Raw genomic sequence first — 19,762 nt, 5'->3', positions numbered from 1 at the left:
ACATAGGTGCCAAACCATGGATGAATTTATTTTCCCCGTTTAATTGCCAAAGTTACACTTGAATTGGATTAGGGAGGAACTCTGCTTCAAATGGATAGGGAGCCTGTTCCAGAGAAGAGGTAGTCTCTGGGATACATACCTGTTTCTCCAGCAGGTCCTAGTTATATCACAGGGAAGGTTTAAGTCTTTAGCATGGGTAATTCTGGTGCTTGTTGTTTTGTGGATATGCAGGAGGTTCATCAGGGTGGGGTCTGAAAGAGCCTTGTATGCCAGGCATACATCTCCCTTCAACAACCTATAGGAGACAGAATACACAGATATGGCTTTGAGGTGATCTGCATAGGTTATTTTTATTTATTTATTTAACATTTGTTTACCAGGAAAGTCCGACTTGGAACAGGCCAAATTTCAGTGGAGGCCCTGGAAGAGACACTCCAGGCGCATGTTTTTGTAATGTGGGAGGAAACCAGAGCACCAGAACCCACATGAATGCAGGGAGTACATGTAGACTCCGCACAGAAGGCACCCCAGCTGAGATTCGAACTGGAGAACTTCTTGCTGTGAGGCAACAATGCAGATTGCTGCACTACTGTGCCATCCATGTTACTTACACCCTCTATTCTTTTGATGAGGAACCTCTGTGGACGTTCCAGTTGTTGGCTGTTCCTGTTTAGGTACATAGCAAAGGAAGCATTGTACTCAGTGATAGGTCTAATGAATGTTGACTATAATGGAACAATATAACTTACCTGATAGCGACACCACATCACAAGTAAAGCATTACTTATTGTTGAATGTTTTTTCCCTGATACTGACATCGGACCACATTTTGATTTTAAAGATAGTGACTCAGACTTGTTAGACTGTCCTTAATTCTGTGGTTACCTTCTTTCTCTTGGCATTACCCTACCATTGTTTTTCAACATCTGTTTGCCAGCAGCTTGCTGTGTCTGGTTATTCCTGCATATATATTAGGAAAGTTGTTGTACTGAGATGTTTATATGCATTTCCAGGATGGTAGGTAGTAGAAGTGTTATAGATTTGTTTCTTGGATCATACGAGGCTCATGGCTTAAGCCAATAAATATATTTTTGTATTGTAAAAGAAAGGAAGTAGGTTACAATTAGTGAATCCAGTAATTTATTTAGCACATTTAAATATGTATTGGATACTGGTATATACAGAGAACTACTAGAAACATATATAGGGAGAATTAGTGTGGAAAAGTCTGGAAAATAATAGACACAAGAATTGGCAAAAGAAAGAGGGAGTGAGTGAATGAATAAATAAATGGAGGAATACATAAATGTGGCTGCTGAAAATAGGAGTTGAGGGAATAAAGAGAAATAAATGGTATTGTAAGTTTATGGAAGGTATTATCCTGTGAAACAGGAGGGAACTGGAGGAAGGATATGAGTGCTATAAGGAAGGGAGAGACAAAATATATGAAACAGTGGATTTTTTTTAATGGAAATAACTACTTGGTAAAGTACCAATAAAATGCAAATGAAATACAAGCAACAGACAGAAAGGAAGTATAAAATATATAGCACTGAAAAGATAATGTAAAATACTAAAAGTATTTTGGGATATAGTTAAGCAAGAATATGAGTATGCATGTTTCAGACGTTTAAGGCAATTATACTGTCTGGGACATGCAAAGTATAAGGGAAGATTCAAGAGAGAACTAGGAAACATGGACAGATTTCTAATGGCAGCATTGAAGGTTGTATGGGATTGTGGGTATGAAGAGTGGCTGTATAAGTCATCATGGATTTGTAGGATTGCATTACAAAAAATAAGAATATGAGTGAGAAAAGGGTTAGGATGATGAAGTGTGTAAGGTAAACAAAAGAAAATATATTATATAAATGGAAAATAAGAAGAACTGATTGTTTAAATAAGTGTATATATTGGTAAGTCCATAAGTAATTCATAAAGCTCCCTACTCTTTTACATTCATAAGTTTAAATGTAAATACAAGATTGTCTATAGACCATTACAAGCCTAGCCAATTAACCACATTCAAAGTCCCCTCTAGCCTCAAGGAGACCAATGCACGATTGGATGGGGGATAATGTTAGTCTCTTTATACAGTCATTGAAGTTTACATTGAAAGTTGCAAGAAGGTTACTCTGCTTAAGATGTAGTGGAAATTTGGGGTTGGACTTTTTGATAACTGCACGGCATAATTTACATCTTCCTGAGCTACTACCACCTAAAACAGATGGGAGTATGGTGTAAAGTCTCAGGATGGTACAGTCAGGAATGCAGCACCCCCCCCCCCCACAACATATTGCACTTTGGTGCTGGTTGTAGAAAATTGATCCAGTTATGTGGTGTAGGACTAGAACCCAAATTCTTCTGATCTTACAGCATCAAAGGTGAATGTGCTATTTTTCATGCACTGACATTGATATTTTTTTTGGTCTGCAATCATTTCAAATAATTAAGTTTGTTGAATTAGAAAGGGAGATCTTTATGGATTGTTATTCCATTAGTCTCTGAAAATGCTTGCATGACTATACACCTCCTAAATGCTAGCAAAAGAAGGTATTTCATGGAGACTGGCAACTATAATTCTCTTAAACTTACTCAACAGACCTAATGCTTTTTTCTCTTATTCTTACTGCTTGTGATTTTAATTTCCCTCTATTTTTCTTATATTTTATTCAAGTTATTTACAGGCAAGAAAAATAATTTCAGAGGAATCACCATAATAAAGCAAAATTGCAGTGAATGATTACAGGTACAAGTACTAGAATTTTATCACTCAAAAATGGAATTATATACACTGAATTACCATAAATCAGTGTTTGAAGCACATTCCTTAAATTATCTATGTTCTGTTACTTTTAATGAGCCATGTACAGACAATAAACTTGTCATGATTTTTTCTGTCTTAATCTTTCCAGGCTGATTCATTTGTCAACCTTGTTTCTTTTGTATAATCAAACAGAAAAAAGTGACATTGTTTTTCACAGATTTTTTTTGAGCATTAATTCTTGGTGCTTCTAATCCATTCATATATCTAAAGTCTTCAATTTTTGGTTTCTGTAGTGTTGTTTTTCTCTCAGATAGTTCTATCCTTCTGTTCCATATTGCATTCATTGATAAAACTTTTGAAATCCTATTTTACTCAATCTGGACAAAAGAAACTGACGAGTTATCTATAATTGTCTGTTTTTAATATCACTTAAGACAACAGGAAATGATACATTTTAATGGGCAGTAAAGTGACAGTAAAAAAAAAATGGAAATCCAACATTATGTAAGAAAAGACCATAAAAAATAGAGACATTTTTGTGACAGAACCTCAAATGATACGACATTTTATTTTTTTTGCACTTTGTTGGTTAGGTTACTTCCATTAGGTTTGTGGCATATTTTCAGGGGGCAGACCAAAGATAGTTGTCATACTGACTGGTGGATGTTTATCATGGACAATAGAGGCGTTGCTACTATTGCATTATTGGCGAGTGAGAGTTGCAGTAGGGAAGGTATGTGAGGACATGATGAGGTTGGTGAAGTGTAACACAGTAAAACATAGCATAGAGACCTTAATCAAATGGTTAACAATTTGAGTGAATGTATATTGACAGAGATAGTTAACAAGGGCAATAGTGAAGTGAAGGATTGGAGCATGATAATGGGGGTGGCTAATATGACGGTTACAGTCCCTCCAAAATGCAGGCATTGCTTCAGGAAAAGTAAGAGAATCATACAAACTGGATGCAGTTGTCAGGAACCTCATAGTCATTTAGCCAGTCACTGAATGTGGGGTGGAAAGTCTACATCCACTGTGAGAAGGAAGGTGGTGGTCTGCCATGTTTCCACAGCTGAGGACATTAGCTGCCACAGTAACATGGAAGGGGAGTCTAAATGAGGACAGAAAAAGGCAAATTGCTGTCCTACAGAAAATAAAAGTACTAGCCAGAGTTTTCAGTAAATACTAACATTCTTTTGATAGATATGTAAGTATGGATCACTTTTTATGGCTGTTTGGTTTTGTTGCATCACGGATGATGTTGGTAATGCACTTAGGAACAGATTTTATTGTCGATTTCATTTGAAAGTAAGGCATTAGTAATTGGATTGTAAACGTTTTTATAAACAACAAAGGTCAAGAATGATGTGATTCATGCATTCAAAAACAGAAATGGATTTATTTTCAGTTCCAGAGAAATATTTTGTCAGACTGTGACAAAATTAGTTTTTCTTCAAACAGAAGTGTGATGTTATATATGATGGAGAGAAGCTGAAAGACTCAAGGGAAATATGGACCTGGGCTTGGAAAGCATGGCCTAATTTAAAAGTTTAAAATAACCAGAAAATACATATTGAAAATGTTATTATTAAATTTAGTTATATTAGAATTCCCAGATGTGTTATGCAACCAAAAGTAGGTTATTTCACTGATGGCACATAGCAACATAGGAACATAAAAATGCCAGTCATTTTGTATAACAATAATAATGTAACGTAGTGATGTCTGACTAGTGTGTGAAGAAGGGACACAATGCACAACTGCAAAACTGTGGTTAGGAAAAACAGAAATCAGAAGTAGAAGAAGAAACAAGAAACAGTTATGAGAAAGAACCGCAGCAAAAACAGATAGCAAATAATGAGATTTTATTTTATTTAAATAAAGGTGAAATAAAAATGACAGGAAAGGCAGAAGTTTTAGATGAACGTGGGACATTAAGAAAAAAGTTTGATATGTTAACTGGTGAAGAATCTAACTTACGTTTTGCAAGTGACATAGAAGAAGCTAATTTTGGGAACCATTTGCAATGGCATATAAAAGAACAAAAAAACTGTAAGTTGACAAAATTAAAAACATGCATGAAATGGCTAATATTAAAATAAGTTTATTAACTCTGAAGTGTACTGGGTTAAATTAAAGGAGGTTATTAGTACAGCAGTGGTACAAAAGTGTCAAATAATATTCTATGTTTAATTGGGTGACCGAGCATTTTAGGTCGAACTACATACCACTAAACGTGACTCCAGGAACATCAAGTAAGTAAGAACAGTGAAGTAAGTCGTACGTAAAAATGTAAATAAATAATAAGCAGCACCTCACCACCAATACATAAATACGGACCGGTCCAGCACCTTATTCACATCAAATGGAATAAACACCTTGAATAATAAATAAATAAATAAATTAATTAATAAATGCATACATTAGCAATAGCAACAATCAGTAGAGAGTCCAATGTATCATTTTATAGAATAGGTCCATAGGGCCCCATGATGGCAAAAACAAAAAATAAAACAAAGCAACATTGTTATGATGCATATCATTAAAACTAGTTTGTGATATCTGCTACTGAAACCACTATACCAACAAGAAACAGGTCTATATTATAACATCAAAGTCTAACAACTTCGAATGTTATAATATCAAACCCAGTAGAGCGAACGCTGGAAACAGCGAAGCTGCAGAACACCGAATACTTTCCTAGGGGAAAGTATTCAGTGGGCCCTTTCTGCAGCTTCGCTATTTCCTCAACTGTGGAGCGAAGGTTACGGACCGGATTAAGGTTAGTGTGCGAATGAAGGTGAGTGTGCGATTAGGTATGGGTTAGGTGAATTAGGGTTAGGGCGCGGGTCAGGTAAGTGTGTGATTGTGTGGACATGAGGGTTAGGGTGAGGTAGGTGAGCTAGGGTTAGGGATCGGATAAGGTGAGTGTGCAATAGTGACGGACCTTAGGGTTAGGGTTGGGTTAAGGTAAGTGGATAGCTAGTGGTGTATGTATGGTTTAGTGAAGGGTTTTGTGAAGTGTGTGTATGTGTGGATTATTAATTTGGTGTGCTTGTGTTGTGTTTATGTTTGTTGGAACAGCAATTTTTTTTCCCTGGGGAAAAATTCGCTATTCTGACTGTTCAATATTCAGGTGTTTCGCTCTACTGGGTTCGATATTATAACATTCGAAGTTATTAGACTTTGATGTTATGATATAGACCCCAAGAAACTCACTGGCAATGGCTGCAAAACTCTTAATTGGCCTGCTGCACTATATACTCTCTGGTCTCACCTTGCTATCTTCTATTTTACTTTCGATGCTAATCCTAAATGGTTGCTGACTCGAGCATTTGATCTTCTGTGTTTGACTGTGTTACATTTGACATATAATATATGAACCAGAAGAAATTGAAGTATAAATATATATGTAAGTATGGATCACTTTTTATGGCTGTTGGTTTTGTTGCATCACGGATGATGTTGGTAATGCATTTAGGAACAGATTTTATTGACAATTTCATTTGAAAGTAAGGCATTAGTAATTGGATTGTAAACATTTTTATAAACAACAAAGGTCAAGAATGATGTGATTCATGCATTCAAAAACAGAAATGGATTTATTTTCAGTTCCAGAGAAATATTTTGTCAGACTGTGACAAAATTAGTTTTTCTTCAAACAGAAGTGTGATGTTATATATGATGGAGAGAAGCTGAAAGACTCAAGGGAAATATGGACCTGGGCTTGGAAAGCATGGCCTAATTTAAAAGTTTAAAATAACCAGAAAATACATATTGAAAATGTTATTATTAAATTTAGTTATATTGGAATTCCCAGATGTGTTATGCAACCAAAAGTAGGTTATTTCACTGATGACACATAGCAACATAGGAACATAAAAATGCCTGTCATTTTGTATAACAATAATAATGTAACGTAGTGATGTCTGACTAGTGTGTGAAGAAGGGACATAATGCACAACTGCAAAACTGTATGTACAAAATACGAGAGCAATGCACATGATTGGTTCGACTGTGGTTAGATAAAACAGAAATCAGAAGTAGAAGAAGAAACAAGAAACAGTTATGAGAAAGAACCACAGCAAAAACAGATAGCAAATAATGAGATTTTATATTATTTAAATAAAGGTGAAATAAAAATGACAGGAAAGGCAGAAGTTTTAGATGAACGTGGGACATTAAGAAAAACGTTTGATATGTTAACTGGTGAAGAATCTAACTTACGTTTTGCAAGTGACGTAGAAGAAGCTAATTTTGGGAACCATTTGCAATAGCATATAAAAGAACAAAAAAACTGTAAGTTGAAAAAATTAAAAACATGCATGAAATGGCTAATATTAAAATAAGTTTATTAACTCTGAAGTGTACTGGGTTAAATTAAAGGAGGTTATTAGTACAGCAGTGGTACAAAAGTGTCAAATAATATTCTATGTTTAATTGGGTGACCGAGCATTTTAGGTCGAACTACATACCACTAAACGTGACTCCAGGAACATAAAGTAAGTAAGAACAGTGAAGTAAGTCGTACGTAAGAACGTAAATAAATAATAAGCAGCACCTCACCACCAATACATAAATACGGACCTGTCCAGCACCTTATTCCCATCAAATGGAATAAACACCTTGAATAATAAATAAGTAAATAAATTAATTAATAAATGCATACATCAGCAATAGCAACAATCAGTAGAGAGCCCAATGTATCATTTTATAGAATAGGTCCATAGGGCCCCATGATGGCAAAAACAAAAAAGAAAACAAAGCAACATTGTTATGATGCATATCATTAAAACAAGTTTGTGATATCTGCTACTGAAACCACTGTACCAACAAGAAATGGGTCTATATTATAACATCGAAGTCTAACAACTTCAAATGTTATAATATCGAACCCAGTAGAGCGAACGCTGGAAACAGCAAAGCTGCAGAACACCGAATACTTTCCTAGGGAAAGTATTCAGTGGGCCCTTTCTGCAGCTTCGCTATTTCCTCAACTGTGGAGTGAAGGTAACGGACCGGATTAAGGTTAGTGTGCGAATGAAGGTGAGTGTGCAATTGGGTGCAGGTTAGGTGAATTAGGGTTAGGGTGCAGGTCAGGTAAGTGTGTGATTGTGTGGACGTGAGGGTTAGGGTGGGGTAGGTGAGCTAGGGTTAGGGATCGGGTAAGGTAAGTGTGTGATAGTGACAGACTTTAGGGTTAGGGTTGGGTTAAGGTAAGTGGATAGCTAGTGGTGTATGTATGGTTTAGTGTAGGGTTTTGTGAAGTGTGTGTATGTGTGGATTATTAATTTGGTGTGCTTGTGTTGTGTTTATGTTTGTTGGAACAGCAAATGTTTTTCCCTGGGAAAAAAAAATCGCTATTCTGACTGTTCAGTATTCTGGTGTTTCGCTCTACTGGGTTCGATATTATAACATTCGAAGTTGTTAGACTTCGATGTTATGATATAGACCCCAAGAAACTCACTGACAATGGCTGCAAAACTCTTAATTGGCCTGCTGCACTATATACTCTCACCTTGCTATCTTCTATTTTACTTTCGATGCTAATCCTAAATGGTTGCTGACTCAAGCATTTGATCTTCTGTGTTTGACTGTGTTACATTTGACATATAATATATGAACCAGAAGAAATTGAAGTATAAATATAGAAACAGCATATTGGACAAGAATATCAGATAAAGCATTATTTAAAAATTAGATACAATTATGTTTTTATTTTTATTGTATCCCCAAACTGAGAAACGCTTATGCCTATCATTTTAGAAAATAGGAAAATGGAAGTGTTGGCCTCCCTTATGTAGAAACTTATGCCATAGCATTAATTTGTAAAACATTTGTGGGATAGGTAGATAAATATGTTAACCAATGGAAGGAAGTTCGTGAATTAATATGTGAAAATTCAGCCTTCAAGCTACATATGTTAATAATATATATTTTAAATAATAAAATATTGTGGTTCCAATAAATATATTAAAAATTATTGTAAAAACAGTAGGTTCTAATACTATTGATAATATTTAGAAGCATGTTAGAAGCCATATTATTTAGAAAGTTCTCTACAAAAAAATGATATTTGCTTATTCCCCCTTCGCATTCATTTTACATCAGAGTTTACATAAATTAACGATTTGAAATGTTGGGACCCACTAGAGTGAGTCCTGAAATTTGGAGACTGAATGTGCAAATGAATAGACTTAACATATACCAAGTTTGACATGCTATTTCTCAAAATATTCTCTTTTCTCTAAGGTATGTCAATCTCAGAGTTGGTATATATAAGCTCAGAGGTATGGGCTGGGGGGCATGGGGGTCCAGGGCTGGCTTACCCCCTGCAAAAAGAAGTCTTAAGGAGAAGAGCATCTTTTGAAATTTGTTTTTCTCTGAGTTTTCAGTCTTTTTTCAGCTTTTTGGTACTTGGCATTTGAAGTACCAACATCTCAATAGGGAACCTTTACAGGCAGTACAAATTATGAAAATCTAATAAAGTTAAAGAAACAATGTTTCATATATTGGTTTAACTACCTTAATGCCCATTTAATTATGTCTACCAAAACATTATACATATATTCAGGTTAGAATTTTACAAATGGATCTTCCTAAATAAAACAAGACAAATAATATCAAAAAATGTTTTACCTATGCTTGAAGAGGTCAAAACAAATCCCCCCACCCTTATTATAATATTTTTCTATAATTAAAGTTAATTTAGATAAAATGTTCATCAGGATTATTTAAAATTCTTGTAGACAATGATACTAAAATTAAACCTAATTCATTGAATTATTTTCATCAATGCAAATTAAATGAAGTTAATAAAACAAACAAAAAAATTAAAATGATAAGATCCAATGGTCAAATGACCACAGATGTAACTTGAAATGTTTTTACAGGAAATATACTCTCAGTATATTTATAACCCCACAAAACAGAAAAATATGTTATTGTAATGGATATATAAGTTGCTGGAGGCATGGTATCACAGTAAAGGCAGGTTAGCAATGCATATTTTCAGTTATGATAACATTTTGGGAGGTTATTCAAGATTTTTTTAGAGAACTATGACTGGACAACTGCAATTTAACCAGATCAATTATATTTATAAAGGCACATATTTCTGGTTGTATAAAATTTTTGATTATCCATTAGTGTGGGGAATTTTGATAATCGTGAAAAGATAAATAAAAAATGGATGAAAGAGAATGTGCCATCATTTCAAGATATTGTTAGATTAGTCACTGAAGTAAGTCAAAATGAACAGAAAATCAAGAAGTTAAAAAGTAGGAAAGGTGCTCCTCTTTTTAAATGTTTGAATAAATTAAATTGTTGAGGGCCAAAATAATTATTGATTTTAACTTATCAACACATCTTTATATTATAATTATATTATTATTGTTATTATTATTATTACACTTCTGTAAATAATTTTATATAGTTTTGTTTGTAATTATATTAATAAAAATTGTTTTGAAATAAAAGCTACCAGAAAACCATATGTGAAATATAATCAGGTGACAGAAAGATTATGTTTAGTGCAAGAATATGTGTATGGGAAGAGGAAATGTTGAGCCATATTTCTATAAAGTAGAATTCATCAGAAGGTTTTGGGGATTGTGTGAAAAAGAAAATAGTTAAAGGAAAGGGAATAAGGTACATTTAGATATGATAGCTCATGTTCATTATAAAAATATAAGAAGGTAGGAAAAACAGCATACATAAAATAATATTAAATAGCATGTGATCTATCTGTCCATCTATCTATCTATCTATCTATCTATCTATCTATCTATCTATCTATCTATCTATCTATCTATGTGTCTATCTATAATGTCAGGTAAGAGAATGTGAAGTGTATATAGAAATGTTACAGAAACCCAGATTTGATTATTCTTCAAAAGGAAGAAGAGGTTAAAAAAATACAAAATATATTAAATTATGCTGATGTATTGTAAGCATATTTGGAAATATGTGTATAAATGTTGTGCATTTTATTTACCATAAATATATGCACATGTAATTTCATGTAAATTTTGGTTTTGGAATTCCGACGAATAACATTGACTGTACTCCTTCTCTCTCTTTAATAAATTCCATGTGATCTTTTTTATCCATTTGAGGTACCATTAATTCAGTAAATGAGATCCAGGTTCAATGTTTGATTTGATGGATGCCACACTCAGTGTGATGCACTGCATTGCCAGTACTGTAAAATGAATTGAAGTTCCTAGAGTAGGGAAAATGCACAAACTCTTGTGAAATAGCACAATTAATGGTAAGTATACGACCTGTTGAAACTCTTATGGTAACAATCCCAACACACTGAAGAATTACAGCGGAATCGCAATAATCAAATAAAAACAGACACATTTTGAAATACATTTAAAAAAGCTACACTGCTTCCCACACAGAAATACTAATGCATTTGCTGGCTGTTGCCTTAGCACTTTCATGTGACCACACTCTTTAAACTGGTACTATTTCTGATTGCAGTTCTCCTGAAGTAGGTTTAACAAAACAAGAAAAAGATGTTGTGTTGAGCCATTCAATATAAATAGATTAAAAAGGAAGTATGTAGAATCAGGTGATGCTGATCTCTGAATGGGCAGAATGGGGTATCAGCCCCAAAGGAAAGTCACATGTTCTCATTTTTTCTAGGTCCTTTTTGCCCCTGCAACTGTTGAACATCAAATCTCCTCAAATGAGCTCAAGCCCATTTATTTTCTTAGGGTAGAGGGTAGGGATCATTCCCTGATTGAAAGGTGTGACAGCCATCTGGTGGGGCCGTCATTTAGGTAGCTATAAAATCTGCCTGTACGCTCACTGGCAGCCTGACTATGAGAGCATTTCTACAATATATCCTAACTCATGCCATGGGTGGGGAAATATGTGACCCACATCCTTGAAGAGGTCACTATGCCTTCTCCCACACAAATGCACACTCCTGTTCACTGTCATAAAGTGTCATAGTGTACCACACACCCAGCCCTAGAATACATGCACCATCCACTTTCTCCACAGGCTGGTCACAACCTAACCCAAGCCCCAACACAGGTATGCTTATCCTCCTTTTCTTCTCCATCAAGCAACTGAACTCAGGTGTCCTTGGCCACAGCTAAGACTTTATATTTCCATGACACCAAAAATGTTACATGTGCCCTTTCATTGGTCTCATGCTGTCCCATCAAGAAGTGAATCACTACAAATTATAGAGACAGGCCAGAACTGGAAAAACAGTTGGCCTTTATTTCTATTTGTGTCTATGCCCAAAGACTAATAGACTAAAAATAAGGAGACTGGTTAAAGTACTATACCATGCACAATTCAACTAAAATACACCCATACAGTTCAAAAGTTCAATAATTTAAATTTTATTAAGAATGGTCAACATTTTGTTACTGCAATCTGTTTAAAAGACCACACTAAAATATTTTACAAAGACATCAAAAAATGTATCGACAATTTCTTATTTTATCATTCATTCTCATACCGTTTGTTAACTTTTTCCTTTTCGCTGTCATAGATCTGAGGTAGTGTTGTTATCAAGGGATAATTCTTCCCAAAATGAAGATGCCTCAAGAGAATGGAATTCTATGCTTTTGCCTTTGACTGTACAATCTCTGAATATCTAAACAATGTGTTTTATTTTTCTGCTGTAAAGTACTTTTTAATGCCATTGGATATAGGGCAATACAATACAATTCAAGATTCAGATATGAGGCCAATATACATTTAGTCTCTCATTTATTATAACATACCCCCCTGTGATAAGCATCAGTTTCAGTTTAAATCTAAACTGTCACATATTTTTAAATCTATGATAACTTAGTCCAGCTGTTGACTGCACACTCTGAAAACCAGCTTATGGTTTTATTATTTCTCTTGATAACCTAAAGCACTCCATAGACACAGACACTTCCAGAACCATAAATAATTAGAAAATCACTCAGATGCTAAGAATCCTTATGTAATATATTTGAAATAATCTTTGCACTTAGTGGGAAATGGGCCTTAATGAACAACATGCCCAATAAAGTACTTATCTGTGATGTAATTTAATCATCTTTCTGGAACATTTGTAGTTTTACATTTTTTGAGACATAAATGAAGTTTCAGTATATATTTCTGAAGTAGAACTGCAAAGCACTGAGGGTGGTAGAACTATTCGCCATGCCATGAACAGCTTGTAATTTGAGAAACATCTCTAGTAATGGGGAAGACATCCCAAAGTGTTCCTTCTATTTTTAACTCCCTAGAACATCAGTGGACTCTGGGTCCTCTCAACCCTTTGTTGCAGAGATACTGGCTGCTCAGTCATTAAATGTTCATCATGATTCAAGGCTTCCAACTGGGCAATAAAGGACTACAGTGTGTGGCCTGGAAAATAAACCTGATCAACTTACTCCCCTGGTTATTGAAATTCTATGAGGTACACCTTTAATTAAACATGAATACAATGCTGTAAAGATCACAGATGAAAACATTTCTGTTAAAATGTATTTTCTGGATTCTTCTTTGACTGTATAAACCAGTCAAATTCAGGAACTGGGATCACCATACAAAGATTCAGCTGTTCCATGACAAAATTGAATATCTGCAAATTTGACAGTGTTGAAATAACTTGGTTAGAACTTGACAGATTGCATCTAAACTTCTAAGCCATAGAGCTAAAGAAATGTTTCCTTAGACTATCAGAGTGGGGAAAACATTTATCCTGGCAAGACAATAATTGATTCTGTATTAGGGCAACACACTTTCCATGTTAAAAAAGAATAGACTTTACAGGATTAAGGAAGATGTGTTGTGAGAATGTCAACAACTCTCAGCTCAATTATTCAGATCATCTGGTGGGATAGACCCCAACCACATCAGGGATGGTGATGACCTTCCTGCAATCCATTCTTTTACCTCACATTGTACAAAATAGAAGAGGATGTATCTAGGAAATTCAGGATTCTGCTATTGAGGTAGAAAAGTGGCCAGGAAACAAACCTTTCCAGGGAAATATGCAGCGATTCCTCCATATGCATTAGGCATCTAGCAACCATACTGCAAGGAATGAAACATTTCATGAGAAGGGAGATACCACTGACTAACCAAGGAAGTCTTCAGCCAAATAATTATTCTCAGAAGATCAAACCCTAAAACAGATATCAACACCTGTTGGAATAAATAGAATGCTCAATGTCATTCTCAGAAGAGCAAACCCTAAAAGAAATATCCACATCTGTTGGAACATCTGTTGGAATAAGTAGAAGGCTAAATGGAAATTACAGTTCCACCTTCACAGACACTCAGCCAACACTCTCTCACAAAGAATTTTTCAGTAAGTGTTGCCCAGTTCTTCATAGCCAGAGGGAAAGGCAGTACAAAACAGGCTAAGGGAAAGAACTGAAAATACCCTTGTTGCCTGCTGCAAAAGTCTGTGGTACATTTTAGCATTACTCAGCAACTAACAGGCACATGCTTCTCTTCTTTGTAGCACAGAGATTTCTTGGGTTTTACTGCTGTGTACCACTTGGCTGTCTGGTGCAGGCTAGTGTTCCCTGGAGGATTATATTCCATCAGGTCAGTGTTCAGCAACTGCATAAATGAAGTCGTTAATCACTGTTATTGTTTTTATTTAAAGAGAATTTTTAAATGTTTTAATATTTCCTTATTTGTCTGGAGGTTAGCACAAAGAATTAAAGCAATGTGCTATTATCAAGCTGTTTTTTTTTTATAGGGAATGATATACTCAGCCTGCATGTGCCTACTCTGTGACTCAGAGCATCACCTAACCAGATAATGCTCCTGGGCTGAATCTGAAAAAGGATATGTCCCTGTAGATCAGTGCTCTTTCCCAATTAAAAATACAATTAGTGTTCCATTCCAGTTAACAAATATAAGTAAACAAGCAAATGAATCGATAGACACAAATATTACTATTTTCATTATGCACGTTACATAGATGTTGAGGGACATAGTGGCTACGTTCTTATGCAAAATAAGATACTGCAGTACTGCAGGAGGTCAAGATTGCATGCAAGCAAATATGCTGACTTCTGTCTGATGCCAGGACATGTGTTGAGGAACCTATCCAATAACTTCCAATGAGCGATGTTGTTTGTTGGTCCAAAAAAGGCCAGTCAGATGACAAGGCATGATGATTAATGGAAAGTTAAAAACATCCTTCAGCATATACATATGTGAGTCCCTCTATGGTCCTAACGTGACAATCTAATTTTCATTACTTCCTTGTTCCAGTATTTAAAATAGTTTGGGGAATGAATGGATGATTACAATATAGTGGATGATTCAGTCCTGGGCAGAAGTCATCAAAGAGCCAAAATGTATCTTAAATCTCAGAAGCTAATAAAAGACTTTGCTGGGAAAATGGGGCTGTCAGGTATCTGGAACAAAATGAATGCAGAAGAGGAAGGGTTTGCTTTCTTTGTCCCTTAGTCCTCTGCCGGTAGCTGCATGGACATGTGGTAAACCTCTGGTAATATCTTGAAATGTGTTAGGAAGATATTAATAAAGAGCTTTAGATGCATATTGGAACTCTCAGTGAGGTAGGTTCTACCAGCTGTGGAGACTGGACAAGATCGTGAAGTAACACCCTTTATTTATAAAGTGACGTTTATGAGTACTGTTTAAACAATATTGCCCAGAAAAAAAAGTTTCACTTTTTATAATTAGGCTACTGGACATGTGTCACAGAGAGGCTCATGGATCTGTGACACATACATTTTGCAGTGCTGCTAGGTACCTTCCCTATGTCTAAGATGAAAATTTTGGACTTGACTGGCAATGTCATCACTGTGACATGAAACAACACCTTTTGTGACTACAATTCTACGGGCTGATTTTGAGATTTCTGTGACCTTTTAAATTACTCTTACCAGCTCTGATTATCAAAAGTTTAAGGCAGTTAAATTACCTGGACTGTGCAGATGGCAATAATAATTCACACTGCAATAGCTACCTTTTTTAAAAAATCTAGAGAACATGCAGGTAAGAAATCTCTTTTTCCACATCTTTCACGTTAATAAATTAATCTTGATGTGCGGATGATGGAGACAATGTGTTGATTGGTTTGCACTTAGCAAATTGTGAAACTATGTTCAAGCAATAGTGAATGACTGTCAATACATGGAATCTTATGTCTGACTTTACTATATTAGATTATTTTGATGCAGTTTTAAAAATGCCATTTCATTTTGCAAAGCAGCTTGCTGTTAGTTATTTATGGTTTTTGCTAATAAAAAGTTGTGAATGTTAAAAAAAAAATAGAAACAATTGAAAGAACTCAACACTTTATCATGAAAAAAATCATATTATGGTTCAAAAAATCATATTATGTTTCTTAGCGTATAAAAATAATTGATGGTATATAAAAATTATTCATTGTTAACTCATGGTCTCCATTCTTAACAAAATGCATTCCTTTTTTCAGATTTCCTCTTACCAGCAGAATAATAATCAGAATACAAGATCTGCTATTATTTGGTAGTTTCTTTCATAAGAAACTAAAATTCTCATGCAGTGAATGATTTTATGGTGAACAGGTTCTACATCAATTTCAATTTGCTGTTTATTGTTTAATTGCATTTTATTTTATTTTTTATGTATTTATTTATTTGGAGTTAGATCAAGTTAGAAAATACATATGCTTTTATCTGGGCCTTTATTAGAAATTTGTACTGGTGACAACCCTCTTGTTCTGAACTAATTAGTGAGCTTTACTGAATTATATGGAGTATGGAAATTGTACTGATTGCGTAACATTTCAGCAAGTAACCCGCAGCATTTAACTGTAGCACCAGGATAAAAATGTTTGCATTTTAGTTGAATATTGTTCAGAAATGAGACTACAATATATAAATTGCTTCCCAGTGGGTCAAATGAATGATATACAGAACAGTTTCTCTTCTATAACAATTTTCTATGTAGTGCAACAGAAATAATATATTCAAAGGACTTGTTTTAAAAGATCAACGAAAATTTCTTTTGACATTGATACCTGTTTAGATGCTGATAATCTGAATTGTTTTCTAATTTCTGTAGAGCCATAATACTTCTAAACACATTTGAAAATGAAAATTGAAACACATCAAGTTGTGAAAGGGTTTATATTCTGCTTAACTACCGCTGTTGGCCTTTCTGGAAACATACTGATCATATTATCACTGGCTAACATTGCTCACCAAGAAAAAAATATGGTGCCTACAGATATCATGCTCTCCATTCTGGTGGGAGCTAACTTAACACTTCTGCTCACCTTAGGACTCCCTCATTCTCTCTTTGTGTTTGGAGTGAAATATTTCTATGCTGACCTTGACTGTAAGTTTAATGGACTTTTAATGAGAGCATCTAGGGTAATGACCATTGGTTTAACCTGTTTATTGAGTTGTTATCAGGGCGCAACACTGGCCTCTTCTAACCCCATGTGGGCTGTTGTTAAAGTAAAACTGCAGAATTACCTTATATCTATCATAAGTCTTCTTCTTATTCTTAGTATTGTATCTAGCCTAAGTTCAGGACTGTATCCTGTTGTTAGTGCAAACATGACTACTCTGAAACATGCTTTCAATATGGGATACTGCATTTCAATTTATCCAAGTAAATTTCTGTTTGAGCTCATTGGATTTGTCGCCTTCGCTCGAGATGCAGTTTTTGTAATCCTGATGGCTCTGTCCAGTGTATTTATTATTTTCATTTTGCGTAAGCATGCAAAGCAGATGAAAGGGAAGAGAAGGTCCGATCGAACCCAAGAAACCACTGCAGAACAGCAAGCGTCTAAAATGGTTGTTACTTTTGTTACCATATATGTGTTACTTTTTGGAATAGAGAATATAATCTGGTTTTGCCAGGTTTCCATTGATAGTGAAAACCTTGCAGCTTTAAATGACATTCGTGTTTTCCTAGCATTCTGTTTCTCCACTCTCTTTCCTTTTGTGCTAATTGCATTCAACAAGAAAATTAAATGTAATTTGAAAATTTTAGTTACTAACCGCTGTAAAGGTCATCTATCATATTCAGCACACTGATGTTTCTGCTTCTTATTACACTTATCCAACTTTATTTGAATGCGTAGTTTCATTCAGTCACATGTTGTCAAGAGTAATGGAAATATATAAACCTGAATTTTTTGGAAAACACATAATCAAAGCTTTAAGGCTGCCAAATTAGTCAATGGATTATTTTTATATTATGAGAACCTCTGACTGCATCACACTGTAATTTCTGCATCTGATTTGAGTGACCACGACCTTAAATCAAAATGTAACATATGCTAGTGGTCACCCACTGTAACACGTAAGTAATGAAGAATTCGCTTTGAGCACTGAAACTTTAAAAGTCAGGAACTGTTGGTTTATAATGAGGGGAATTTGTCTGTATACTGACTGGATAACAGCAAAGAAGAAACGTTTATCAGTTTATCTGAATATTGCATTTAGAAATGTGATTTGTTACTCCCAGAAAAGTAAAGTAGCACTGAAGTAACATTTTTATACAAGTGCTTTGTTCATTTTCTGTATACTATCAAGTATGTTGCACTTGTAAGCTTTTCACTGTGCTACCTGGAGGTGCTTTTCCTATATTTCCACAAGAAAAAGAGATAGTCATGCCAGCAAAAGTACCTCAGACAAAAAAATGAAAGAAAGAAAGAGAGAAATAAAAAAATGAAGGAGATATTTTAAAGTGGCAGTTCTTAGATACTATTATCATGATATTATCAAACAAAATACTCAAAAAATAAATAATTTTTAATCTAATACCTGAACTTAAATATGCCCTTCCCCTTGTTACCCTTCAGTTTGTTAAAACATGCAAAAAATTAAAATAACGGAAAATAAAATACTTACAGTTACTCTGCCAGCAGATTCAAACTGCCATCACTGTACCTTATATGAAAAAGCCCATTGGCTGCCAATTGCTAACAGAGACACTCTTAATTGAACTAATTTTCAAAATTCTACATCTTGGTTACTGACAACCTCTCAAATGGTTATTACAAATCAAAGAACAAAGCTACTCCATTAGAAACAGTCAAAAAAAGTACAATCACATTTGTCAGACCTCCATTCAAACTAGCCATAGGAGACAAAAAAACTTCTCTAGAACAGGACTAGCTGCACAGAACCAGTTACTTCTTGAATCCTGAAATAAAAATACAGGAAAACGTCAAACATTACATAAATAAATAAATAAGTTGAAGAAAAAAAACTTAGGCAGCACTTACAAGATAAATTTAATTGCAACTGCTTTCATAACATTGGCTAGTTCTGCAATTTATAATAGCTGGTCGATGTATATGTCGTAACATTTACTCTTGCACTAATGTTAATATTTTTGGGATTAATTTCTCTCCAGTCTTCCTAGAGACTGCATGCTGAATATTATTTTACTGCAATTTATTCTTTTCTGTACTGTTACATCCAGGTGATGGCTGCAAAGGGCCTGTAGACCAGCCCACCTACCCAGTCATCAAATTAGAAAAGAAATATAAATAAAATTAACTTAAGAGTAAAAAAAGTCACCAATTCTTCACAGACTGAATGCAATTTGTAACTGAATATTTTTCTAAAGCTGTTAGCAACTGAGGAAGACACAACTGTTTACAATCTTGAGTTTGTTTTTTTTTTACTTACGGCAGTAGGCATATAAAATGAGCATAGGTTCACAAAACCACAGGAAATACAAGGAAAGCAAGACAAGAGAACTTTTGTGCCTTAACAATACTCACCCTCATGAGTTACCTCCCACTTTTAGAAGGGCAAAGCAACTGAGGTCTCAGACGAATTTGTGGGTACCCCCTGCACTCATCAAAGTTAGTCTTGAAGAATGCAAGGGTGTTACTTTGTTTAACATAATAGGGTAGTTTATTCCAGAGATGGGGTAAGCATTGGCTAATAAACCTGTCTCTGCAGTCTGTTCTGTTTAACACTGGTAGATATTCAAATCCATATATCTATGGTCAGTGGAATTGTTTGTCTTACAAAGATGTAGGGG

General features: G+C 34.8%; 1 protein-coding gene across 1 annotated transcript; it reads left to right on the top strand.

The window, feature by feature from the left end:
* Positions 1-16,842: 16,842 nt before the first annotated feature.
* Positions 16,843-17,796, top strand: LOC122810156 (olfactory receptor class A-like protein 1). The gene has a single exon (XM_044081630.1). It carries the CDS (start codon positions 16,843-16,845, stop codon positions 17,794-17,796), a length of 954 nt encoding a protein of 317 aa, XP_043937565.1.
* The last annotated feature ends 1,966 nt before the right edge of the window (positions 17,797-19,762 follow it).

This window comes from Protopterus annectens, chromosome 8.part1, assembly GCF_019279795.1.
Source record: "Protopterus annectens isolate FY-2018-M chromosome 8.part1, PAN1.0, whole genome shotgun sequence".
NCBI lineage: Eukaryota > Metazoa > Chordata > Ceratodontiformes > Protopteridae > Protopterus > Protopterus annectens.
The sequence above is the reverse complement of the archived record's forward strand: the minus strand, read 5'-3'. Positions and strand labels throughout refer to the sequence as shown.

Coding starts and splice junctions, on each gene's coding strand:
- LOC122810156 (XM_044081630.1), top strand. CDS start 16,843: ATGAAAATTGAAACACATCAAGTTGTGAAAGGGTTTATATTCTGCTTA.